The 26,747-nt window shown below is 52.1% G+C and overlaps 1 protein-coding gene across 2 annotated transcripts; it reads left to right on the forward strand.

Annotated features, from left to right (window-relative positions):
• The first annotated feature begins 332 nt into the window (after positions 1-332).
• On the forward strand, positions 333-20,917 carry rabl6a (RAB, member RAS oncogene family-like 6a). Of its 2 annotated transcripts, XM_088940374.1 has the most exons (17): positions 343-897; positions 1,719-2,306; positions 4,984-5,118; positions 6,635-6,682; positions 7,356-7,385; positions 9,278-9,330; positions 9,751-9,842; positions 12,129-12,269; positions 12,680-12,785; positions 14,281-14,384; positions 14,861-15,279; positions 17,335-17,491; positions 17,698-17,892; positions 18,191-18,473; positions 18,848-19,034; positions 20,081-20,139; positions 20,387-20,917. In XM_088940374.1, the coding sequence occupies exons 2-17, from the start codon at positions 2,177-2,179 to the stop codon at positions 20,576-20,578; spliced, it is 2,331 nt and encodes a 776-aa protein (XP_088796500.1). In that variant the 5' UTR covers positions 343-897; positions 1,719-2,176; the 3' UTR covers positions 20,579-20,917. The 2 variants fall into 2 exon arrangements, with proteins under 2 accessions (XP_088796501.1, XP_088796500.1); XM_088940375.1 differs by lacking the exon at positions 7,356-7,385 and having other exon boundaries at positions 333-897.
• Positions 20,918-26,747: the final 5,830 nt, after the last annotated feature.

Genomic DNA, 26,747 nt, shown 5'->3' on the forward strand with positions numbered 1-26,747 from the left:
AATTTTAAAATTTTAGCCCGGTCCTGGATTCTTTGCAATGCTGGAGCCTCTACGTCAGATGCAGTGTCTTTCTCAGCCTTTGCGCTTAAGCAATGTATTCTCGGCGTGTGCGTGGAATCATTTTTTGCTTCGTTTTGTCATAATTTTCGCTGAATAACACACCGCTGCAACGAGAAAGCACGTTTCCCCTGTATGATGAGATGGTGCGGTTGAGCGACCTGAACGGCGTGAGAAATTGCAGTCGCATGCCCTCCCCCTCCCCGCCGCCAGAGGCGCTGTTTAAAGGGAGCGCTCCCCGAATGGGCCGCTCCGTAGCGTCTTCCTGGTTTCGGTGGCGTTGCCCAGGGGAGAGAGCGAGAAACATGGCTGCCGCGGAAGATTGATGCTCTGGGTCGCCGACGACAAGATGGAGCGAAAAGGGATCTCCCGATAGAGCCTAAATGCCCCCGTTCCGTTTAGATAATGTATTAGCCGGCCGCTAAAACATTTCATAGAAAGTGGGCGCTTACGACGACTTGTCCTGTTTTGTCGAAGGGAATTCAATTAGCGAGCGACCCTAGAGGGGGAAAAAAAAAACACGGTCTCTCCACGCTAGCAGTGGGAAACTAGACATCTTTAAAAATGCACCGTGCAGATTGAATGAAAACCTAGCTAGAGTATAGAATCGAGAGTGGGACATCATTAAAAACAGCATTTAAACTGCTGCATTAACTGCACGGGGCGACGAGAGGATGATAATTCTACTGAATTGGCTGCAACTCAAAAGTCTGTCCAAGGGATAACCACTTGAATGCAAAATTGCATGAAGCGTTGAAACGGTCTTATTCGATCGAGAGCGCCGGCGGACTCGAACGACATCGAACAGCGAAGAAACCAGAGGCTGGATGTAAATAAAGGGTATGTTTTCTTCTTCAAACCCGTCGGGTTTTAATCGCACATCGGTCTGACACGGATAGGCTTCGATGTGGGAATACGGGGGCGTGCACGCCAGCCTCGGTGTTAGCTGTGTAGATGCATCGACGAGAGAGCCGATGAACCTTTGTGCAGAAGATCGAATTACAACCCCCCCCCCCAAAAAAAAAATGTCAAGATTTGTCCCGTTGGAAGTGGGCCGGGACTGTCGTTTACTTGACGCGATTCAATCACATCGCAGTGTAACTCGCACCCTGATTGCGCTCGCGTTGGACCCATATGGCACGTTTGGGGAAAATCGTTTCGTTTTCGCAGTGCGGACGCCTGCGTGCTCCATTCATTATTTTCTTCCTAATAAAATTCAGCTTCTCGTGTAGGTCGTCTAACGTGCATTCGCCGTGCATCTCCGTATTTTATACGACCGGACTCGTAGTTTGTGCTGTACATTCCTGAGCCGTGGAATGTGGGCAGGAGACTGTCGGACCTGGGCACCCGTCTCGGTTCCCTCGTCCTCTGCAAAGTCGAGCCCGCCAAGGTCGGTAACTTCAGCTTCAACGAAAATCCAGGCGGTTTACAAACGGCGTTAAAGGTTCTCCCTCTGATTCCAGTGACGAGGCGCAAAAGCACGGCGCTGACGGATGGGGGGAAAGTGTAAAAAAAAAAACTTTTTGTCGCGAAGACCTGAGACATTCCGCCGCATGAGCGTCGCTCTGCGTTTTTCCTGGCGGAGGTTTCTGGGCTCCGAGCGCCGCCGCCGCCGCCGCGTCGTGTGTTTTGACTGACCTGTCGTGTGTCATTTCTTGCAGGCGATCGCTGTGTCCGGCGGGGATGCCCAGGAGCTGCGGCGAAGCTGGGAGGAATTAAACCGGTGACTCTTCCGCCGGCTGGCACAGCCCGCCACATCATTGCTCATCTTGCTTTGTAGGCGGATTTAAAGAAGGATTAATTTAGAAGTCCCCTTTCAGAAAATGTGAGCAGGAATTGCACTGCGCTGCACAAGGACTGCTGGCCCATTCGAGAATCGGCAGTGCTGTCTTTGAAACACGAAAGCCCTTCCGAGAAGTACCCTTCAGATGTGATATCGCAGCGACTGAACGAGGCTCAGGTTAGGTTAGGTGTGGGAGGCTGTAACCCGACGTCGTCCCGCACATGGGCTGCCTCTCGGCCCGACGAGCTCTGACTTCGCCCGGCGTGTGAGTCTCTCCTGAGTCGGGGGCGCGGAGCCCCGATACTGCGGCAGCGGGAACTTGCGGAAATCGGCGACATGTTTTCGGCTTTGAAGAAGCTTGTGGGCTCGGAGCCCGGGCAGGTGAGGGAGAGGGCCATCCCGGCTGGCCTGCAGTCCATGAATCAGAGTCTGCAGAGACGATTCGCCAAGGGAGTTCAGTATAACAGTAAGTACACGCTGTTGGGGTTTTTTTTAGCGCTGGCGGAAAGGCATTGCTTTGCACTGATGTACAACTCAAAAGACAGCGTCAAGCGCAAGGCGGGGAGCTATGAAGCGTGTGGTGTATTTCTGCAGGGGGTTAGTGAGCACAGCGCAGAGCTGAACGATTTGCACTGCTGCGTGTTTACATCTGCGATGGTGTCGCTTCGGTTGTGTTCAGACTGTGTTTTAGCTTAGTTGGATGTCATGAGCTGAAGGGGTGTTCGCTGAGGCCGCTGGAGAGACTCACAGTTCAGTTCATCGTTCTGTAAGTGCTTTCCCACGCAGGTGCCTAGGAGGTCCGTCCTCCCCTTGAATATTCCCAGAGTGCGGAGAGCCCGCCATCTCCTGCCCAGTGCATAGTAAGCAGAGCTGGATCAGAGGTGCAGCCCGTTTTCAGCCGGAGACATTAGGGCCGTGTCTGCTCCTGGGTGGGTCGCAGGTGATGACATGCTTTGCACACCTGTGGGCTGTAGAGGCCAGATGCAGACTTTGTGTGGCCGCTGTTGCAGGCTCAGGCAGCAGAGAAGCCTGCTGTGGAAATTCTGAGAGCTTTTTTTTGTTGTTATTGTTGGTTTTGAATCGGTGAGCCAGTGCTCCGCACTTGGAAGAGGAGGTTCCAGACCTTCCCAGTCATGCCCATCCGTGCCTTTGGGGGGAGATCCTGGAGACCCTGCCAGCTTCAGTGTGAAGGTGGGGGGGAAACTGGGGTATCTCTCATTCTGAGGCTCATGTGCTGTGCTGACGTGGAGCCTACAAAGCAAATGGCAAGAACAGAGACGCATCTGCATGGATTCTGCAGCAGAGCTCTGTGCCTTTCAGGGGTTAGAAGCACACAGGAGTCGGTAGAGAGAGAGAAAACTGATGCAATAGACCCTCCCCCCCCCAACAAAAAACATCCACCCACAGAGTCCCGAAACTTTAATTGGCGAGCATGGCCTGTGCCAAGTTAGACTCCCCTTATTGTTCTTCCCAGTTACCGGAGTTCTCCTCCGTGCGCTCTGAACGCGAGGCGTGAATAATGCATGTCCTGTCACAGGATCCCCTCTGCCGGCCGGGACAGCGGCACGGAGTCCACTGTATCAGCCTCTGCCCCTCGTCCGGGATGAGATTTAACCATGGAATGAAAGAGAGAGAATTCCGTATTTATTTGGGAACATGGGAAAAATTACACACTTTTTAAAAAAGTTTTCTTTAAAACGCCAGTGCTTGATGAAACAAAGTCGTGGTACTGACGTGCCTGTGCTTGATTTGCGTGGTGAAGAAAGTCTTACAGTCTCGCGCCCCCAGGCTGGGAACCTCGGAGCTGGGTTGTGTGTCTGGCAGGTCCTGCACTTGCTCAGCCCTGTTGTTAGGGCGGTGTGCTTGTTTCTGGGAGCGGCAGAGCTGGGCTGAGCTGCGGGCCTTCCTCGAGACTCCCCGCGCTCTGTGGCGCTCTGTAGCGGGACGAGCATGCCGCCGTTGCGAAGACAGGCGGTGAAAGGCTGCAGGCGAGGCTCCCTCCCCTAGTCGGGTTGCCCTCTGATGCAGTTATCCCGGTTGTTTCACAGCCCCTTGCCGGTGAAAGTGAATATTTATCTTCCATCTCAGCAGCTGATTGCTGTTCTCCATCGTGAGGAAGCGGTTCCTGGTTCTTGGTTCTGTAGCGATGCATGTGAGCAAACCCGTTTGCCGCTCCTGTAGAGAATTCCTGCCATCAGGGGTGGTGGAATTTTAAGGCACAAAATGCCTTTAATGATCACGATCAGCTGATCTCCGGCCTGCTCCCAGCATTTTAACGGTAGCATGTTCGTTCTTTGGTCTTGTCCCTGAAGATGTATGTCCATGACTCGGGGGTTGACTCTCTGGTCTTGTTGGTAAGTCTGGCCTGATGAGGAGCAGTGTTCCTGACCACGCCTGTGAAAAGGACCAGCGTCTCCTCTCGGTGGTCTCCAGCTGCTGCTTCTACATGCTGACCTTGTTCAGGGAGTGTGTGTTCTTCCCATTGGCCGCCTGGGGGTCCTCCCACAGTCTGAGGGCCTGCTATCTGGGCTAATTGGCTTGTCTATATTGCCCGCTGTATCCCACGTGCGCCTGCCCTGGGATTAACGGGCATCCCCTCCAGCCTTTATCCTGCCTTGTGCTCACTGTGCTGGGTTGGGGTTTAGCTCAGTGAGGTTTGCAGGCCGAGACGTGTTTTTAAAAGAAGTGGATCTGTCGTGCGCTGTCCAGCATGTGCCACTGGAACCCAACTAGGCTGAGATTTCCGACTTTTCCTGTTCTGTTATACAGGGGCTCAGTTTCTCCCATTTAAGTATCCCGTGTACGAAAACCTCGGCTGTCTTCCTTCATATGAAAAGGAAAACGTTGGGTTTTCTTTCCGTTTTCCCTTAAGGACAGAAGCCCGGTCCTGCCAGCCCAGGAATCACAGTGCTTTCTTCTGCGGGGGTGATTGCGTGAAGCACCCCCCGTTTTCCACTGCAGGGAAGCCTGTTGGAGCACGGAGCACATTGGCCCATCAACGCCAGTGCCCACATCAAAGGAAGCCGTGGCCTGGCCTGCTATGCAGCTGTTAAGCCCTTGAAGCGTTAATAAAAATAAGCCTGTGGTACGTTTCCTCGAACCTTCCCGCTGGCGGACTGCGTGACTTTGCTTCTTTCCCACAGTGAAGATTGTGATCCGGGGGGACCGGAACACCGGGAAGAGCACGCTGTGGCACCGGCTGCAGGGCCGGAAGTTCCTGGAGGAATACATCCCCACCCAGGAGATCCAGGTCACCAGCATACACTGGAACTACAAGAGTAAGTGTCCCCTCCCTGTGTGCAGGGTCCCGGCCCTGAGCTCCTCGCCTCTCGGGGATCCCCTGAAGAGTACAAGTGGTGTGTTAAGTCTCGGGCTGTGACCCACCTGCGTGTAACGGATTCAAATCGCCTCTCTTGGTTGGGGGGGGGTTTCCTGGTTGGAGAGAGAGTGCGCAGGCTCTAGCAGTTGAAAAGGAAGCCCTCGAGGGCCGGGACTGTCGTTTGCAGTCGAAGTTTCGGTTTAATCAGATTGCCCCTGTCCCGTTAATCGGATGATTCGATGAAGTAACTGAGAGCTGGGGTGGCAGGCATCCCAGAAGCAACTACAACGGTGCCGTGACACAGCTTCAGCTTGCTGAGAGGCGCCCCAAAGTCCCTCTGCTGGCCCCTCCTGCCCCCCTGCTGTGCTCCAGGAACCCCCAGGCTGATCGCCCCCCCTCTCTGACTGCCCACACCCGAGCCACTCCTGTCCTTCCGGTCAGCTAAGCAATCCTCGTCTGGCCAGGAGCCTCCCGTCTTTGCCCAGGACGGCCGAGACAGGTGGCAGGTCGCCCTTGGAGTCGCTGGAGCGGCGGCTCATCCCGCGCGCGTGTCACTGGGGCGAGTGGAAAGCCGCGTGGAGCCCCGCTGGCCGCTGCTGGCCGCCCTCTGAAAGACCGGAGCGGTGCTGCTTGCCAGGTTCATGACGGATCATCTGTGTGTAAGCCCTGGCAGACTGAAGCAAGGTGAAATTCCCTTCCCTCTTTCTGGCTCCCAGCGGCGTGTTAATTTGTCACAGCCGGGGCAGCCCGATTTATGCGGCTCTCCCTGCGCTCGGCTGGTGTTTGTCTTCATCCTTGATCTTGTGCGAGCACCAATAACTTCTGGTAATGCTGACAGAGGTGGGTTTGCTCTGCCAAAGCATTGACCCCCCCCCGACTAAGACGGAGGCCGGTGTTGTTAAAGCGCTGGAGCTGCGAGGTGGCTGGCGACTGCATTAGCGACGCATCTCGAGTATAAATAACCTTCGCTTTCCCTAATGAGCTCTGCGGAGGCAGAGTCTGCTGCCGCTGTACCAGGACACAGCGCGTCCTCCTGTGATGTAGTAACCTACCATGAAAACACCGGTCTAGACAACTGCTGGCATTGTGCTTTTTCATAGATAGGAATTATTGAACTCTTCTTTGTTTACTGGGCTTTGTTCATCTTTGTGTTGAATTGTTGGCTGTTTTTACTGCCGGTAGCAGTGTAATAAGACATGTCTGTGGGGTGCTTCAAAACATGATGTTTATCCAGCACTTTTCATATGCATCAGGAAAAGGGAAGATTTAGCCCCTGTGACCATTTCAGGATAGCCAGCTTGCTTTTGTCTTGTGTGAAGAAGTTCCCCCTCTTTTCACGTCTCTCCTTAAGCTGTACCCCCTGGTGCTTTGCTCTTGACCTGTACCTGTTCCACTGTGCCCTGGGGCGGGATGGTGAAGGGATGGTGTTCAAGTTTTCCGTGTTTAAGCGTCCCTTCCCTGATTTCTCTCCTCAGCAACTGACGACGTGGTGAAGGTGGAGGTCTGGGACGTGGTGGACAAAGGTGAGTGTGGACGTTGGGAGAGCCTCTTCCTGTCTCCGCATCCCCTGGGAGAGTCCCGTGGGGCTGCCGAGAGGCTGTGGGGGGGGTTCTCTCTGGAGAGATCGGTCTCCCTTCATCCTCGCTAAAGTGTCAAACCACCCGAGCCTCTGCAGCAGCTGGCCAAGATAAGTCTGCATTCTAGCAGGGTTATGGCTGATCAGCAAAACGAGGTGAAGTTTCATGTCATTCTTTTCTTTGGCTGGCCCTGCGTTTTCGATCCCAGTTCATGACCTCAGTCTACTGACTGCAGTAAGTGAGTAGGTTGCCTTGAGATGCCTGGTGTTTGAGCAGTGCTTAGTGTGTGCATACTGGGTGGGTTTGACTAACAGAGACAGGTGGCACTGATCCCTTGACCTTAAATACCAAGCTTCATTGAGGGATTGATCATTAAACATAATGCATGCGTAGGTGTGGAGGTGTGATTTTCCCAGCGCCCAGCTACCTGCACAGGTACTATTTGCACAGGTGTGAGCAGGAGTCTTTTTCTTGTCCAGGTGTTCAGGGAGCCAGTTCATTCTGCTCCTGTTGAATTTTGCGCGGTGCGATTGTCTGTTTGACATATTTTTCCACCTGCTGCATTTTCCTTAATTGCCATCTTTATTTTTTTATTTCCTGCTCTTCCACAATTCTTCAGGTCAAAAATTTCCTCTTGCTGAAGGTTTAGGTGAGAACCGCCTTAGTTTGTAGAGGGCTGTGGCTGGAGCTGCTTGTCTCCAGCAAGTCTGTCAGTGTGCTGCTGAGAGCTCTGAAGGGGGAGAGACTGGTCTTCTGCAGGAAGCACTGTGCTTGAGAGAAGCCCAGACACGCTGTGCACTGTTTCTGAAATTACCACTCCGAGTCTCAGGCCACTCTGTGCATTGTAGTGGCCCTGTGTTGAGTAAAAACAAACGAATTCTGCTTTAAACCAACTCTATAAAACTATAAACCCAGCAGTGGCCTGTTTATATTCAGATACAGCAGTAGTATCTGTTTCATGTGTACTCTAGTTTATTTCGTTGGTTTTTAGCTTCAAAAATGAGCATGGAGAAATAAATGCAGTATATCTGCCACAATAGCCTAAACTGTGGGCTTTCAGGTATTCGCTGAATGTCTACGTATGAAGAGGAGCTTTTGAAAAAGCAGCAAATGCACGCAAGGTGCTTTTCGTCTGAAGGCGATCAAAAGCCAACAGCTGTACGGTTTGGCAGTGTCGTGTTTTAAATATTCCCCCCTTGCGAAAAGCCTCGTCTCTTCTGGCGTTACTGCCTCAGGCCCCCCACGGGGGTCGCTCCTTGTGTTTGCAGTGCAGGCTGGGGAAGGTGGTCTGCTCCTTTTCTCAGCTGCAACAGCGGCAGTGCACGTGCTGTGAACGGGTGTCACTGCAGCGAAAGGCATTCATTTCAACCCATCTCGCGCCTCAAACGGGATGAATGGTAAATAACACAGGGCACATCTCTGCATGCGCACTGTGTGCGTCTACTGTGTCTCCCAGACTGTGGGCTCAATCCAGGCCGTCTCATGTACCCGCAGCTGAATCGATTGTACAGCCTGGCCCATTCGCTGCACTGGAATGTTTCTCTGGGGTTTGATTAACGGTGTGGATTGCTTTATGATGGAGAACAAAGGCTTGTTTCGAAGCTCTGATACACACCTTTCCTAGAAAACGTCCAGTGTCATTAGTGATGAATTGGCTACATCAGCAGGTATGCAGTCACGTTCTCATTTTCCTCTGTGATATTCGGGAGGGGGGTTAGCTCGAAACCTGACAACACGCAGAAACTCCGTTCTCGTTGCCCTCTGCACGCCCCTGTGGGGTGGCTGGCGTTGCAGAAATGTGACAAGTTTTCCTGCAGGGCGGAGAAGACTGGAGTCAGTATTGCAATAGGATTGTCGACATTCACACGCAGGTAGATGGGTAACTTCATATTTTGGGAGCAAAAACGAAGTTTACTCGACAGAACGAAATCTTGTTGATTTCCATTGCCGCCACCCCCCCCCCCTCCCCTCTTGAACAGTCCAACTCCAGGAGTGTCCTGCTCCGACTCCCAGTCTAGAACGACTCAGGGTCCGTAATGTGCGCCTCTCTCGGGAATCTTTTGGGATTCCAGTGTCCTGGCAGGAGCGTGTGGTGGTGGAGCGGGAGGAGTCTGGGTCGTGACCCTTCTGCCATGGGACCTCTTCTCCGCTCTTCCTCCTCAGCGCCTGCAAGCAGGGTGGTGCAGTGTGTCGAGTCGACAACCTTTTGCCCAGGGGCTGCTCATTTGCGACGGCTGCTGTTTTTGATGCACCCAAGCACTGCGGCTTTGCATCACTGAAAACATTCGCTCGGATTTCCCAGTGCTCCTCCCAGCACACTCTGGGGCCAGGCTGTGCGATAGGGATGTTCCCAAGTGCCGAACCTTCATCTTCTGATGTAGCTGATACTGATGCGCAGCGTTTCTTCGGCATGGGTGTATCAGACCTTGGAAACCTCCGCTGTAGACTAGCAGAGTGGAGCTGTGGTGGAGTGAATGAATGGAACAGTCTTCTTTTTATATCGCTGCCCAAAATCAAACCTCTCCTCTTTTTTTTTGATAGGCAAAAGTAAAAAGCGAGGTGAAAGTTTGAAGCTGGAAAATGAGCCTCAGGAGGTAGGTACAAACCAGTTTTTTGGGGGGGATATTTCAGGGAGTATGTTTGAACATAAAATTGGAATGTTCATTTTAGTTTTGACATCACTGCTTTTAACCCGTCGCAGTTACTCCATTCTCTGTGTGAGAAAAGCAGTTTTACACTTTTTGAAAGTATCGTCCCAGGAGAATTTCACCTATAAATAAAATCCAGACAGTCTTCATGCAGGTCTGACTCCAAGAATAATTAGCTTTTTTTTCGAACAAGTGTAGATTTGTTACTCGCCCGTGAAGGACTGCTCCAGTGTGTTGTGTTGTGTCGACAGCCCTGTGCTCTCTGCTCCTTGCCTGCCAGAAGCCCCCAGCAGTCCCGAGTTGACGGGAGCTGGGGGCAGTGACTCCACTGTGCACTCATTTTGCTTCTCCTACCTGTGCCCGCAGGCTGAAAACGAGCTGGCCCTGGACGCCGAGTTTCTAGATGTCTACAAGAACTGCAATGGAGTGATCATGATGTTTGACATCACCAAGCAGTGGTAAGAGGGCGGGTGTCAGTATTTCACAGATGCCGTTTCATAAAACCAATTGTGATCTTAAGTCATTGTGGCTTAGAAGTAGACTTTTTAAACTGCACCTCTAGAATGGAAAGTTTACAGTTTCAGGAAAGTGAGCTATGAAGGAATGAGACCAGGCCTTGGAGGTAGAGAATGGGATAGGAGAGAGAGAGAATCGGTAGAGAATAGATGACAAGCGTGTGGAGATGTTGGGTCTGAAGCACAGAGCTGGTTCGACCCAAGAGTGAGAAAGTCGAAGGACAGAAAGCAGTGGCTCCAGTGGGTTATCACATTAGGAAATAAAAACACCCAGGAACGTGTTAGAAAAACAGAATAATGAATTGCTGGGACAGGTAAATAAGGGGAGCTGGAAAGGCAGAGACTGAGGAAAGAGTTTTGCAACAGAGGCATGAATAACCTGCCAGCATGCCTGAGTCTGAGGGAGGCTGAAGCGTATTCACGCGTGGGAGACAGGCGAAGTGGTGCAGGTAGCAGAAGCACTAAAGGTTGTACGTCCATCCAGGGCCCGAGTCTTGCGCCTCTCGGCAAGAGAGACGTTCCCAAAGCTCTTCCAGCAGCCTGTCAAGATGGGAGAAATACCCTCTGACTGGTAAAATGCTAATTTAGCGCTTGCTTATAAAAAGGATGACAAAATTGCACGTGTAATTGCGGGGCTAACAGGTCTTGATTCTATTACTTGTAACACTTTGGTAAGGACACTTCCTGGACCGGACAGTGTCTGGCCTTGAGTATTGTGTTGTCAAATCAACACATCCAGTGATATCCTTGGGTTCCTTGTCAGTGCTTAGAGGGTTTATACCCTCCTGCCCCATCGCATCTGGGAACTGCGTTGCCCCGAGGATGTTACCAGCCCACAGATGTCTGAGTTCTCCTTTCTTCAGTGAGCTTTGCAGTGCTCTGTCCAGTGCTCTCAGTTACCCGCCTCTGTAACCAGACTCCCTGCTGGCAGGGTGCTCGGTGATCGTGTTGCTCAGGGTTTGTGCCCATGTGCTTTGTTGTTGAGCCTTCCTTAACCTGATACACTGCTCTGTTCCTGCTGGGAGCATGTGTGGGTCAGACAGCCAGTGAATGCACACAGTCCCCCTGCTCTGAGCGGCTGTATCAGCAGATGGGATTCAGGTCTTTCCCTTTTCACCAGAACTGTCCAAAGTACAGCTGTGTAGAGCAGTGGTTCAGTCCTGGTCTTTTAGGAATTCCAATTCTGCTGGCTTTTGTTCCAGCTGGGCCTTTACTCACCAGCAGTAATTTATATGCATATTCAGTCAGGGGCCTTTTTTGATTTCAGCTCTAAATGAGATTTGTGCTCGGTGTGAACCCTGTGCTGATCGGTGAGATTGAGACGTGAGAGCTGGAATATAGCTGATTACAGTAAAGCAGAAGTAAAAGCACAGACTCGCTGGGGGAGGTGTCTGATACAGCATCATTCCCACTTCTCTGTTCATCAACCGCATCACCTGTTAAGAGTTTTTTTTAGTCAGAAATAAGGAAGCACGTTCTTGATTGGCAAGTTCAGGAGCGAATGCATGACGCTCATTGTGCTCAAGCTGGAAATCATCTTTGAAATCGAGGACTAGGTGCAGGAAACAATCTGAGCCAGCCGGCAGGAGCACAGATCTGTGGGTGCAGGTGTCCCCAGGGCCAGGACAGGAGAGCCTCTGTATTCTGAGAGTGCCTTGACTGCACTCATAGCTGGGACCACACAATGTTTTGTGCCGCACTTGGATTGTTACAGCTCCTCCAGGATGTGCCTGCAGTTAGTGGATCCTTAAGATTTGTTGGTGACAGCCGTGCTCTTCCTTGGCATAATGCTGCTCACAAATACTTTATTTTAATATTCTTGAAGGCCGTATTTTAAGATCTTGGCACCTAGAGAAAATGTTTTGTTTTAGAGCAAGCGCTCTTCAGATATGGCCGTTGCCAGTAGTATGTGTTGCGAGGGTGCCTTTGCTTTCCGGAGGGTCAGTTCAGGAATGGTTTTCCAAAGCTCTTGCGCCGCTGGAAATCATGTATCGAGGTTTATCCGTGGTAAGAAGAAGCTGTGTGGAACCACAATCCCACCAGCGGCACGGGGGTGACTCGAGCCGGTGTCCGGCAGTGTCCGCAGGGCCTGAGGGTTCAGCTTGGTTGAGCTGCAGTCTGGGGGGGGGGGATCATTCATTCATTCTGGGCTGCCTCGTCGGGGGCTGTTCTGGGAACAAGAGGGAATGTTCCACTGTGTGTTTGTTGTCTTGTGTCTGCTGCTGTCAGGACCTTTAACTACATCCTGCGGGAGCTGCCCAAGGTGCCCACTCACGTGCCCGTGTGCGTGCTGGGGAACCACCGCGACATGGGGGAGCACCGGGTCATCCTGCCCGACGACATCCGCGACTTCATCGCCAGCCTCAACAGGTACGGCCGGGGCACACCTGGGCTCCGCTTCGCCCCTTTCCCCAGACCCGGGAGGCTGCGCTGCGGCCCGCGAGGTACAGAGCTGAAGGAGCACTGTGCTCGAGGTTAAATCCTTTCTTCTGACATCCTTGCCCCTTTTCCCTTCGCTTTATAGACGCCATATTCTCCTTTTTTCAGTATTTGTGAGTGAGTGGAGGATTGCTCCTTGCCTATTCCCTGAGTAGGCAGTAGCCGGTTGTGTAGCCATTAGCACTCTGTCCTCTTTCGCACAACAATCAGCCCTGCAGGTTAGCCCACTCTCCCCACCTCCGTGTGCAGAGCCTCGAGCCCCTGCTGAGTTTGGCCGCCTGCAGAGCAGTGGTCCAGACCCGGGGGGCTTCAGTGGGCCGTGTTTTTCTGCTTGTTTGCAGACCTCTCGGTTCGTCCTACATCCACTACGCTGAGTCTTCCATGAAGAATGGGTTTGGCCTGAAGTACTTGCACAGATTTTTCAACATACCGTTTCTGCAGCTGCAGGTGAGCGTTCGGGGCCTTAACGTCAGCCAGTCTGTGATCTGTCGTGTTTGGAGGGGGGGCGGTGTCTAGGTTAGGGATGCTGCCTCCCAGCCTTTGGCACTGGGTTTCGGATCCAGTCTGGGGCTCCTCCTGGAGTGTGGAGTTTGACCAGGTGGCCCAGTTTCTTCCCTCCTTCCTCAGACCAGGCTTTGCTGGCTGGGTTAGCCGGCCTCTTTAAATTGTCCCCACGTGACACCGTGCATCGTGCCCAGTAAGAGCTTGGGGACACGAATGCACTGTTGAAAAACCACTGTTTGCTGTTGGTAGTAACTTGGAAAAAACCTCAGCAAAGAGCCCAGATTTTGGGATGTGGTGGTTAAGGATCAAGCACCTGTCAAGGGAAAAAAGAATGCTGTCAGAACGGGTCAATAACGGGTCTTTTTGGGTTTCTCCTTGAGTTTCTTGATTTTTTTTTCTCTGATGACTTGATTTAAAAACAAAAGCTGTCTTGATGCTTTGGAACCTGTAGGTGTCACCATGGTTACAGTCAGATGGGTATTGCGGTGTTTTTTTTTAATCCTCATGCTCACGTGGTTGAGAGTGCCCAGGTCTGCATCTCCGGGCGCCGTGCTGCCGTGCAGGCCCAGTAAGGAAACAGAGGCTCGCGGCCACATGGCTTGAGGCCTCAGTCAGATCTGCTGAGCTGTGGCCCAGAGTTAAGACCACGCTGTGCTCGATGCTGAGCCAGTCTTACTGGGCTGCTTTGCTTTATTTCACCCCCCTGCTCTGTGTTTTATATGCAAATACAAAATACAGCATCACCTTTACAGATCCCCCCACCCCTTTCCTCAGGAAACCGTGAAAGTTGTCTCTAGTTCTGTTTGAAACGGTGGCTTTAATTTGTTTAATTGGAGGGGGTGGAGGTTAGTAGATCTCCTTTATTTTTGCCAGAGGATTTCTGGGTCACAGCTGTTCGCTGGTGTTCTTGATGCCTGTGATCCTCCGGGCCTGTGGGCGCGCCCATGGAGCTTCAAAACCACCGAGCAGCGCTCTTTTGGACTGGTTCTCGGAGCATCACTCACAGTCTCGCTCTTTCTTTGTCACATGCTCGCCAAAGCTGTATACGGCACTGTAAAGGAGATCTTGCAAGCGCTTTGTACAAATGTAACATCCTTCAGATTGCCTTGTCTGCACTTTATTCCATCGCTCTAGGGAAAAGATCTTAATCAGTGCAATTAATGTTACAACTAGTTTAATTAAGTCCGGACTAAGGAGTGAAAAGCATGTCACCCTGGTGACGACCGCCTGGTCTAGATTCCTTGACATTCCATCCGTAGCCATTGACTTCGGAGCCGTGAGCTGTAATTCGTACTGTAACCCGAGCCGTGTAACTCCGGCGCTTTTTCGGGTCGTCCTTCATTATTGATGTTGCCGAGCGGGAGGGGTGGGGCTGGGTCGCCTCGCGCCTCGCGCCTCTCTCTCCCCGCCTGAGCCCTGCTCCCCGTGTCGCCCGCAGAGAGAGACCCTGCTGCGGCAGCTGGAGACCAACCAGCTGGACATCGACGCCACGCTGGAGGAGCTGACCGTGCAGCAGGAGACCGAGGACCAGAACTACGACATGTACGTCACCTGACCGCACCCCGACACGCGTGCAGAGAGCCAGAGAGCAGCACAGGCAGAGAAGGCACAGAGACCGATTCCTGTTAAGCAAACGCTGATCCGCGTGTGGACCGTTTTCAGGCCTGATTGTCACAGAATGAGGCAGAGGTGTAACGCCTGTGTGACGGTGTAGGAGCACTGAGCGATTCAGCTGCAGAGCGTCTTCCTCACACACCCACAGTTAGAAAATGTCAAGCATACCTGGGCTGGGAATGGGAAGCTGTACAGCGGGGTTGCAGAGCTGGTGCTCTGTCAGTCCTCGCTGAAGTCAAGGGCTGTCGCTGTAAAAATCCGGTGCTTATCTGCTCAGTCACCTGGGCTGTAAACTGAACAGGACACGAAGAGCATGCGGGGAGTATGTGTTTAGGAAAGGGGTGGGCAGGTGGTTTAACACGGCATGTTGGACGTTGCCACATCCTTGTGCTTGACTCTTCCAGTTTCCTGGAGATGATGGAAGCCCGCAGCCGAGGATACGGCTCACCTGTGCCAGCCAACGGACAGAGCCCCTCCTCGGGGTCCCAGTCCCCCGTTGTGCCCCCCAGCGGAGCCTCCACAGGCAGCTCCAGTCCGGGGACCCCCCAGCCCCCCCCTCCCTCCCAGCCCCTGCACTCCCCGGCGCCCTCGCCCTCCCCTCCCCCCACAGCGGTGACCCCAGCAACGGCGCCCTCTTCTGCCGAACCCCAGGGCCCGCCCCAGCCGCCGCCGCCGCCGCCCTTCCAGGAGGCCCGTGGCCCCTCGCCCCCGCCCCCCGTGGCTGCCCCCGCCCCTGCCTCCGTGCCCCCTCCCCAAAGGCGCAGCATCATCTCGCGGCTGTTCGGCTCGTCCCCTGCCCCTGAGGCCCCGGCAGGAAAGCCTGGTGAGTCAGGACAGGAGGCGTGTGGGGGTGTGGTCTTTTCTGTGTGGGGGCGGGGCAGCGGTGCTGCAGTGGGGGGTGGGGCGTTGGTCTTTTCTGTTGGGGCGAATCAGTGGTGGTCCGCTGGGGGTGGGGGTGTGGTCTCTGTATGGGGGCGAATCAGTGGTGGTCCAATGGGGGTGGGGGTGTGGTCTCTTTGTATGGGGGCGGAGCTGTGGTGGTCCGATGGGGGTGGCGGGGTGGTCTCTTTGTATGGGGGCGGAGCTGTGGTGGTCCGATGGGGGTGGCGGGGTGGTCTCTTTGTATGGGGGTGGAGCTGTGGTGGTCCGATGGGGGTGGCGGGGTGGTCTCTTTGTATGGGGGTGGAGCAGTGGTGGTCCAATGGGGGTGGGGGTGTGGTCTCTGTATGGGGTCGAATCGGTGGTGATCCAATGGGGGTGGGGGTGTGGTCTCTTTGTATGGGGGCGGAGCAGTGGTGGTCCGATGGGGGTGGGGGGGGGTGGTCTCATCCATGGGCAGTGCCAGGCATTTACTTCATTTAAGTAAGCAGCGTAGTAATTTGCCTTGGCTTCTCATCAGTCTTGGATGTCTTCACGACTCGGCACCATAAAATTCCGCTCCTGTTCACCATCAGAGACGACAACAGGAGCCCGGCTGGCAAGCCTGGCGTAGACCTGTGTAAATACAGTTTAACATATAATCCATTTTGGATTTGGGGAAAAAACTCAAAATTTCAAATCTAGTATTTTAAGTTTAACAGCTAATTATAACAAACCAGGAAACTGTTTTGAAGCATCTGTCAAAACCCAATCAAGGCAGAATGTTAAGCGTTGAAAAGAACTGGAAACGTTTCAAGATAAGGGTTCCGTTTTGAAAAATTCAATTACGTGTGGCGCTGAGGGGATGACCAGGCTGGCGGTGCAGGGCTTGTGCGTGAAGCCTGCCGGTCTTGACGTGCTGATTTCGAGCCCGGCTGCTCTCTGCGGATGTTGCTTACAGCAGAGCGGAGAGCAGCACATCTGAGGACGCTGGGCAGAGTGCCTCCTCGGGCGCCGTCATTACTAGGACACGGCGCGGCTCAGTCGCACGGCTGTCGTCCCGACACCCGACTTGCTGCATTGCAGGTCTGTGCTGTGGAGGGGACAGTCCATCACCTGAGTGGAGGGCTGCATTGATTTTCTCTGGGAATGAATTGCCATTTCACAGTTGGGTCAACAGAAGCGAGAAATGGCTTATTAGCTCGAAAGATCCATTTATACCGGATAAGCATCTGTCAAGCTAGAACTTGGAAAGCTACCACGCTAAATGTCAGCAGTCCCCAGTATCTGTTTTTTTTTGTTAAAGCACTGATGCTTATAAGAGGACAGGATGCCCTTGCACAGCGAGTGAGAAACGCAGTGAAGTGTGTTATTGAAGTACAGTCAGTCCATGACTGTCCTGTGCAAAGACTGCAGTTCTGTATCCAGCCAGCAGGTGGTATGTGATGAAACTGAGCTGAAGGCTGAGGCTGAAGATTTGAACAAAACTTAATGCAATTGCCACACTTTTTTATAGCTGATGATTAAGGTTTTACATTTACTGTGGTCTGATTAACAAGATGACTTATTTAGCTGACCTCTTTACGCAAGATGATTTTATATTCCAAAAAGTATAAAGTAGGGTGGCATAAACCAAAAAAGATCAGCTGATAAGACTATTGAGCAGTAAGACCATTGTTAAATTGGTGCACAGATAATGCACACAACAGATAGGATTTGCAGTACTGAGATCATGGGCTCTGAAAGTACGGACATCATGCAAGATGTTCTGTGTTGGCTTAAGGCATAGAGCAGGGTAGTGATAAATCCTGGATTTTCAAAGAAGATATGTTTTTATTCAAGCCCAATTTGCACTTTTAAAAAACATTTACAGCGACTTGCAGGGAGCTGGGATTAGCAGCCTTTTAGCTTGTTGCAGCTCGTTAGGCTGGAGTAGGTGCTGCGCTGACCGGAGGGCCACACGCCGGGCCCCGTGGGGCAGTGGCTGCGCTTGGCTGACCTGGGCTCTCTCTGCGCTCAGATTCCCCGGCCCCTGGGGCCCCAGAGGTGCCCGCGAGGGTGCAGAACGTGGACGACTTCGTGCCGGACGAGGGCCTGGACCGCGGCTTCCTGGAGGACAGCACCCCATCGAAGGGCAGGGAGCAGCCCGCGGAGCTGCCCGCGGTGGACAGCGACAGGTGGGTCAGATTCCAGTACATAGTAGCCAGATATTATATACAGTATGCTTGGTTTTGCATGTAGGACCTTTAAAAGGCCTGATAGCAAGTAAAAAAAAAATATTTAAACATGCAGTAGTTTTGCATTTCCTTTAAGTCCTTGAAGCTGGATGTGCAGGAGCCGCTTCTGCACGTGTATGTCAACTCCAGCACTTGTCCCCCCGCAGTGATGGAGAGGCCAGAGGCGGTAACCCCATGGTGGCCGGGTTCCAGGATGACTTGGACCCCGACGACAAGGTCCCGCAAAAGCCCCTTTCCAAGCCGGTCGTCCTGAGCAAGGATATCGCATTGTCCAGCGAGGAGGAGGAGGGGGGCGGAGCCGTGACGGACAAGGGTCTGGACAGGAAGTCGGACACTAAGCGGTAAGCAGGAGCCGGGCAGACTGGACTGGAGCAACTGGCTGATTAAGCAGCAGCAGCAGCAGCACAGCATCTCTCTGAGCTTCAGAGAAGGGGGAATTACAGGAAGCCTGAAATGTGTGTCTAAAATAACTGCAGGAGGCTTTATCAGATGTTCTGTTTATCCTCTTCGGTTGATCTACCTCTTGCAGAAGCTGAATTGCATTTCTCTGCACGTTGCGATGAGGGTTTTATTTTTTTCCAGTCTGTGTGCTTGGATCAGGCAGCCATGTCTTTTTGTGTTCCCCTCCGTGTGCGCTAGATCTTCCGCAAGCCGTTCCCGGCCGCACGGTCAGACCAGCGCGACGGAGAAGGCCCCTCCCCCCCAGGGCCCCAAGACGGACCCCGTCTCCCTCGGCGCAGCCCGGGCTCCGGCCGCCTCCCCCGCCCCGCCCGCGCGGCCCCCCGCCAGGAAGAAAGGGGGAGAGGCGGACCCCGAGTCCTCCGACACGGACCCCGAGGGGCCTGTGGCCAAGCAGATGCTGTCCTTCATTATGGACGACCCGGACTTTGACAGCGAGGAGTCGGACAACCAGATCACGAAGGTAGTAATGTCCGCTTCCAGCGTTTCTGTGGGCCTGCGATCTGCACCTCCGGTGTGAGGAACAGTGTCTCTGCTTTTAGTGGGCTGTGGCTGTTTTTAATGTTAGGTTTAAAGCAAAGTGTTTATAAGTCACGGCCTGGGAAGACTGAGAGGGGAGTCTCTTGCAGTGTTCGAGGTTGCAGGGTGCAGCTATTCTCAGGTATAAAATACACACTTGTGCTGATGAAGGAGCTTCCCCCCCCCCCTTTTGGTGTTTACTGTTTCGTCAAGTGTGCGGGAAATAAAGACGGCTTTTTTTTTATATGGTCACAGGAAGCATCTTCTGCGCTCGCGTGTCCTCACTGTCGCGATCCTTCTCCTCCCTGTCGCGAGCAGGAGACCTTCCCAGTCCGGGATGATGTCTCGGACCTGTCCGACGACGACCTGGTGGCCCCCTCCAAGATCGCCGAGCCCCTGAAACCCGCTGTCCTGTCCTTCAAGCCCCTGAACGACTCGGACCTGTTTGGCCTGGGGTTCGAGGAGAATCCGGCCAAGAGCAAGGGGAGCAGCGAAGACGTGGAAGGCAGGTTTTGTTCCTCCGCGATTCGGGAATATCCATTCCTATCGGAACGCTCTCCTGTTTTTCCTGTGCCCTCTCGGCTCTCGCAGTGACTGGCTCGAGTCGCTGCCGCGGTCGAGCCTCCTCGTCAACGCGTGTCCGTCTGGTGTCAGGAAGCCGCTCGCCTCCTGGTGAGGGCCGAGGCCAGCCGCAGCTGCAGCACCTGCACCTGCAGTGCGGCGGCCAGCAGGGGTCACTGTTACCTCACAGGTCGAGGCTGCCCTGGCCGGGGTTGATGCTGGCCGTGGGGTAATGCCATTGAACTAGTGTCTGGAGTCCTGCCCCCTCGTTCTCACTTTTTAACTGCTTCCTTTTTGTTTTTTTATTTTAGAGAAACGGATAACACAATTTAAAATACGAATGACAATCCAGAACAATACAGATATACCAATATACATCACACATGAAAATTTAGTCTTATTCCCTTAATATTTTACAGTTATTTTATTTCTAACTGAACTATATACATTCAAAATAAGGAAGATCCGTTTTATGATTCATGAAGAGGGGAAAATATTATGTAGATATACATTCTTAATTCGAGTTTCGGTTATTCTGTGTCTCCACCAATTCAGACCCTAAAGGCTTCATGTAATTTACCACTTCTTAACTGCTTCCCGAGAGCTCGCTGCTCTGCACACAGCTACATCCCAGGCCTCTCCCAGCTGCCGTGTCAGTGGCTTTGGTGAGGAGATGAGAAACGGGCTCTTGAGGATTGGAAGGGCTCCATCTGCTTTTGTTGTTTCTTTATACGGGTCTTCAGTTTCACTGCTGCTCCAGACAATTTGCAGAAACGTACAATAATCTAGCGAGTAGGAAATGCCTCCCAGTTGCGTAGATTCCTTAAGTGAGCTAAATAGAAATATTTTGTATTTTGCCTTGGAGCTCCATCTTAACATTAATCGCATTTAACAGCCTGTTATCCTCCCCGCTACTCTGACTCAGGCTTGTTCCAGAGGATGTCGTTCCTGTTTAATCCCGTCTCCGCCTTTTCTGTTTTTCCCTTGCAGATAAAGACGTCAAACACGCCTCAAAAGACAAGAAGAAAAAGAAGAAGAAAGCCAAAGAGGTAGGCGTCTTTATCCCCGACGCGCAAAAGGGGGAGTTCGCCGGCCCGTCTCCTAGCTCTGCAGAAACACACCTGCTGTTCCCTGTCTTTATTCACACATTTTCAAGAGTCCCCTCCTGCGCGCAGCTTGTTTTTAAAGCCTCGACCCAGGCAGCAGCTGTACAGGTGTGCGCACAGGGACCAGAGAGAACAGGAGCCGGTACGCTGGGATCAGGGGGGTGAGCTTTATTCTCTCGTCTGGTTGCAGGAGGACGAGAAGGGCGGCAAGAAGCGCCACAAGCACCGGAAGAAGGAAAAGGAGGAAGGAGCCGCGGGAGAGGAGAAGAAGAAGAAGAAATCCAGGACCAAGAAGCCGGGCGACCTGGACGACCTGGAGGCGTTCCTGGCAGGAGGGGAGGGGCCAGCCAAGAGCGGGGGCGGGGACTACGAGGAGCTGTAGAGCCCGGGAGTGGGTGGGGCTCTGCGGGGGTCAGGGGGTCAGGGGGCGGGGCCTCCAGCCCCACTTCCTTCCTTCTGGGTTGTATTCCAGCACTTCTGTTTCTCCCCACAAAACTGCAACTGTCCTCCACCCCCCTCCCCCCCCCACCCCACCCCCTCCGACCCCCCAGGGCAACGGGACAATCATGGATATCCCCCCCGATGCCGAGAGAGAGGGAGCGCTGTGGGATCCGCACTACCGGTTGACCCACTGCACGGATGTCTGGTTCTGTCTCTGTCCTTCGCAGTCGTTGTGTTGGGGTTTCTGTATGCTCTCCTCCAGTAAATCCAGTTCAGCTCTTTTTCCTGTCCCACAGAATTCCCGTCTCGGATTACACTAAGGATTGCTGGAAAGCATGTCCCATACGAGTTGGTGGTGAATGTATTTGTCCGTCACTCCTGGTAATCAACCGGATTCCAGATGAGAAGCTGGATTCTGAGGTTTTTGGATTCTTAAGTTTGTTCTTCTTCAAGTCAGGGAGTAAATTGCTGCAAAAGAGTAAAAAAAAAAATTCTCAGCTTTTCTAACTTCTTAGGAGTATTTTTTGAAGACACGCCAGCGGGCGACTGTCTTGAATCGTCGGGCAGTGCATCCTGGCAAATTAAACAATCCCGTAAAAATGATCCAACATCGCGTGTTCGTGGAAACCAGGCTTTCGTCCTGGGCCGCGTCTCATACTCCACCTCCGCTTTTACAAAACACAAATCTCCGCGTTTTGTTTCACATGCCTTAAGGGAAACCTGACTCTGGACGTAATTCAGTAAATCTTCTTCGTTTCGGTGAGAGAATTCCAGTGCAGAACAAACCTCCTGATTCAGGTGTTCTGACTGTGGAGCAGAAGAGTGGGCTGAGGCTGTCCCGGCCGCTGGGTCTTGAGCGGGCTGGCTGGGTTCAGTTTCAGGAGCCGCTGGCTGGTCTGAGGTGCCTTCTGTAGCTGATCCTTGGCCTGCAGAGAAGCAGCAGGATTTGCATTTGAAGTAGACTTGAGCCTAGTGGCTCATCCGATCGGTGTTGACCTGGTTCTGTAGCATGAAGTCCGTCGTAGGGTTGCCCCGCCCCAGCAGCGCTGGTACCCACTTGTACACCGAGGTGAGCTGGAGCGAAAGTATCCGACTCGGGGGTACAGCAGCAGGCTCTGGTGAGGCTTAGTCTTCACCACTACTCTGCACTGATCTTTTTGGTTTTTGCGGGTCACTGCTTCAGTCATCCCTTTCTCAAGATGTGGAGTGATCCGTGACTTAAGCTGGTGCTTTTTTTTTTTAATTACACAAGGTAGAAAGCAACCCTTTGGAATGAATGCCTCAAAGTTTCCAAGCTGCTGCTGGGAGCAGTGCAGGAGTTACGAGTCTTGAGGAATGGGGGACGAACCGAGAGCAGTGAACCCCGCCGGGTTGTGCCTCTCCAGGAGCTGGGGCTCAGCCTGCTGCTGTGCTAGTGCGAGCCTGGGGGGTGGCCAGCTGTTCTTTAGAGCCAGGGGTGCGAGAAGCTCGGGTTTGAGTGATCAAGTTTAATTTACGAGCACATAAGAAGTCTGTGGAAGAAGGGAGGCTGTTGGCAGTTCAGTGAGTAGTCGCTGGCGACTGGTTTAGTAGTCGCTAGCAGTGAATTTTTTCATGTGTATTAGATGTTGGGTTATTTCTCTCATCCAGTCCAGCAAGTTGACTTTTTATATGAAGTGCAAATGATTTTGGGCCTCAGCTGTCTAAAGGATTGTTCTCTTGCCAAGTGAATCAATTCCTTTCATCTCTTGCCCCTAGAGCTCAGGTTTAAGTGTCCCATCACCTCTGTCTGAGTTCTTCTAGAGTCCCTGGAAAGCTCCTTCGTAAAAACTGAATCACGTCACACAGCTCTGCTTATTTTTGGACATGCGTGAATTATATAAACACTTTGGATTGTAATCGTTTTTTTTTCTTCAATTACCATTGCATTACCCACACCAAGACCAAAAAGGTGTGCACTCCTGACATAAGTACCTCAGTTATTTACTTTTGTGTGTGTTTTGACTGTTATGTTCCCTTTATCACATTGTTCTGCTGCCCTACTGCTGTTCTGTGCGCACGGCGTTGCACATGGAGAATGTGGATGCACGGCTGAGAGACACTAGTCTGGGTCACTGTGATGGCTGATGGGACATCAGTGTAGCTCTGTGCACAGAAGCTGGGACTCGAGGTGCTCCTTAGCTCCCTCATTTCTTAGCCCTAGAAGGGTGTGTGTGTTTGCGATCAAAGCCAGAGTTTGCAGATGCAGTGCTTAGCTGGGCAGCAGGGGCTCTGTCCTGAGAGATGTGCAGAGCTTGACCGGGGCCCGGGTTCGCTGAGCGTGCTCGTGCTGGGGCGGACCAACAGCAGCGCGGCCTCGTGAGGCGTAAACCAAAGATCGTGCTTTGCGGCAGGCTGGGGTGGCCAGCGCTGTCGCCGTGGTCACTGCAGTTCCTGCCAGCCTCCCTGCGCCGTCCCGGAGGCACTGCAGCCAGGGCTAGAGGCGCGTTTCGGGCATCGGAACGCCCCTCCTCAAACAGATGGCCTCTCCGGTGCCAGGCCGCGGCCGCTGGAGATACCAAACCAGCCTCTCGTGTGCTTGCAGGCGGGCTGGCTCGGTTCTGTTCGGACTCCTGGTGCTGTTGGAGTGTTGCCTCGTGTCCACATCCCTGTCGGTTCTGGAAACCCAAACAGGAAAGCATTCCAGTCGTCCTCGGACCACTCCCGCTCCGGTCCAGGTGAAGCCTGGTCACTTCTCGGCTTATTTTTTAAAGATCTTGTCCTTTGTGATTTCCAGCATGAGGAAATGGTACAATGAAATCTTGGCAGCTGCCAGAGTTTTTGGTTTATTTCGAGTCTGGAGAGTTGGCTGGCGAAGAAGAGGAGGGTGACCAGTCTTTCTGCCCGAGCTGCAAACTGAGAAGACCGGAAGTCTGCTGCTTGGGGCCACGTGCCTGAAGTACACCCTGGAAATCAAGCCGGTACGCCTCAAGTCTGGAGCAAGAAACTTCTGTTATTTAGGATGTTGTGGTGTCGGAACTGAATTGCAAGTTCTTGTGTTTGTTTCTGGAGGTCTTTTTTTTTTCTACAGTGATATGAATGCCATTTTCACTTGTCAACAACGGGCTGGAGGCACGGCGCAGTTGTAAAAGATGAATAAGATGGTGTGCCTGCAGTCTGGGTGAGCCTTTCCGTGCAGAAGAGTGTGTATTCACACCGTCTGTGGCGGTGTGTGCAGGACATTCGAAAGCTGCCTGACACATCAGATGAGCTCCCAGTGGACACGTGGCAGGCTTGGAAGTACCTGGTGAGAGGAGCATCGCAACTGTTTTTCTGCTCTTCTGTTGCTTTACTGACTCTCTTTTGTTTTAGTAAGTCTGATCCTCCAAAATCCACTGAACTTGAAGCTCAAGTGTTCATTTTTCACTTTTATTTTGGGGAAACAAGTTAAATACGAGCCAACGTTTTGAAATGTCCAACCTTTCTGGACCTGCACGCTGACATGAATAGCTTTACCCATCTGTACTGACTCTATGCATCTGGCAGGAGTGTAACTCTGATTGCTCTGAAATGCAGCCATTGTACACAGTGAGGTGAGGAAAGAAGTCAAGACCTTGATTATGTTCCTTTTTTTCCCCTCATGAAATGCTTCCATCTGCACACTGTATGTGGATCTGTGTTCAAATTGTCTAATAAATGCAAAAATATTTTCTTCTTACTGTGTGTCAGTGATAGCTGAAACCCAGGCTAGTGTGACCAAATGATCATAATGTTTCAGGTCCGTAAGACGTAAAGAACACTGGATTGAAGGATGATCACAGGTAACAAAAATGATCCATGTCGCCGTCTCCTCCTGTCCCCATCTCGTCCTGGTGCTCATTTCTGAAGCCACGTTTCAGACTGCTGTAGTTCTTAAAGCCAAAAGAAAATATCCGCTCGAGTCTTTTTGAAGAACAGATGTTTACTTAAGCACATGGCCTGTAGAGAACTTAATACTGCTGTTGCAATGGAAGTGGTTCAGTTACTGCAATGTAATATCTGTCATTTGTGAACCAGTCACAGTTCTGTAACTTTTGTGTGAAACCGCATGAAATATAGGTGATCACTGAACTGTGGGTATAGACTATAGTAAATCAGCACTTATAGTCCCAGTCTATGTGATTTAAGTAAAATAACGCAATTTTGCTATTAAGTAATGATTCCTAATATGAAAATGTTAAACAATCATAGTATTTGAGCAATCTAAGCTGTTTGGCTGTAAAAACGTTAGTCATTTTTAAAACATTAGATGTGAAAATATCTAATTTTCTATCTTATCTAGGAAGTTTATAAGTTAACGGAAATACAATTACGGAGCTGATGGGGGGGAAAAAGGGTCAATTAGTATTGTTGGTGAAGTGTGTTCGTCATCATTCCTCTGTACGACCACTAGAGGGCGACAGAACTTTGCAGCACTCCGTGTGGGGTTTTAAATTGGCTTCCTGGGAGGAAAGTTGAGGTTCTTTCTGGAAACAAAACCGCTGGCAAGTGCAGTGATTTGAGACACTCACGGGAAGAAATTGATTTTTCCCATATGGGATTTCACAGTGGGGATTCGCGGGGTCTTGAATCTTCCAGCACAGAGATTTGAGACGAGTAGCTGCGTCGCTTGGAACTTGTCTTGTGTTCTTTAATGTGAAGACAAAACGTTTCTACTCGAGTAGTCGGTCAGCAGTAGGCCGTCCTCTCTTGTGCCCTGTGCTTCTGAGGTTCCTGCAGCCCTTACCAGGAATAAGCAGTGGAGGGATAGATATACAGTTTGAGGGCTCTGTAGGCGGTGTATCTGTCAATCACTGGACTGGTGCTTCGATTCCTCTTCATATGTGTCGTTATAGAGGAGCCTCAGAGGTTCCGCAGTGGCATGAAACCCCTCGGGTAGTTGGGTTGAGACACCTGCCTCAGGTGAATATCTCAGCCCTGCTCAGAGCAGGTTCGCTGGGAACTGAGAAGGGAAGACTAGGCGCCGCCATTTTCTAAGTGGATCGCCTTAACCCCTTGTGCGCCTCGTTTCTGCTGCCTCTCATGCCGGCGGCGCAGAATCCATCAGGAAGTGCAGACCTGAGCCCCGGCTTCTGGGCTCCCACGCGTCTCTGGGGTGTCAGGGCACCTGCAAGCGACGCACCATCTGAGAGAATTTGCCCCGCAGCGTGTGGGACCAGTAATTCGCCTGGCAGCGAGGGGGACACGTGCGCAGATCAGACCCTTCTCCCTCGATTTCCACTTCAGAAGGCGGAACCAAGAGGATTTTCAGAGTCGTTTCCTGTCCTGGCGTGATGTGACTGTCCACCCCTATGGATTGAGTAACTGCGCTGCTGGAGCCACAATTCATCGCTGAGGAAGAACAGCCGTTCCTCTTCTATCACGTCCTCGATAGCTGCTTCAGCCGTGAACATGTTCCCATGTTCCCAGTCGGTTCCTAAATTGGCTTTGATCTGCGGGGACAGTTGGAGGATGCTCTCCTAATTGATATCAGTATTTAATTAGCATGAATCCCTCTGCCCCTTCCCTAATTAATAACACAATTGCCTCTGGGCTACTTCTCTGCAATGAGACCATACCAAGGCAGAGCAGTGGGTAAGAAGCTTGGCACTTCCTTGGAAGATCATGCACTTGCAGTGATCACACACTGGCCCAGTGTTTCGCTGTGCACAGGACCCCTGGGGTTCACTGCACGGGCCGATCAGAGGTGACTTGCTAGGAAGCTCTCAGCTGCAATGGAATGTGCCTGAACAACAACACCGGGAAATGCTGGCCCTGCAATGCATCATGGGTGCAGCAGGAATCCTGTGTGTGTCCTTGGCATCTGCCATGCGTCTCAGTGGCCTGAGGTATGATAGGTGTAAGAAGCATGTACTGTACAGGATATTCTTCCATTTTTCCATGTACCAAGTATCCTCTCATCACCGGTAAGTGAAAGCAGGTATCGTTTTTTCAGAGGCCTGCTTCACTTCCATGCTGACCCCTATGAAGCAGCACCTTGAGTCCACTATGTGTTTCTCAGTTAGATGAATGAGACAAACGGTGAGGTTTTCAGAGTGGATGTGTCAGCTGTGCCAAATGTCAATGAAATGTAAAATATTGATAATGAAACCTTTTTTTTTTTTGCTCTGCTA

Source organism: Atractosteus spatula, chromosome 23 (assembly GCF_055471065.1).
Source record: "Atractosteus spatula isolate fAtrSpa1 chromosome 23, fAtrSpa1.hap1, whole genome shotgun sequence".
Classification (NCBI taxonomy): Eukaryota; Metazoa; Chordata; class Actinopteri; order Semionotiformes; family Lepisosteidae; genus Atractosteus; species Atractosteus spatula.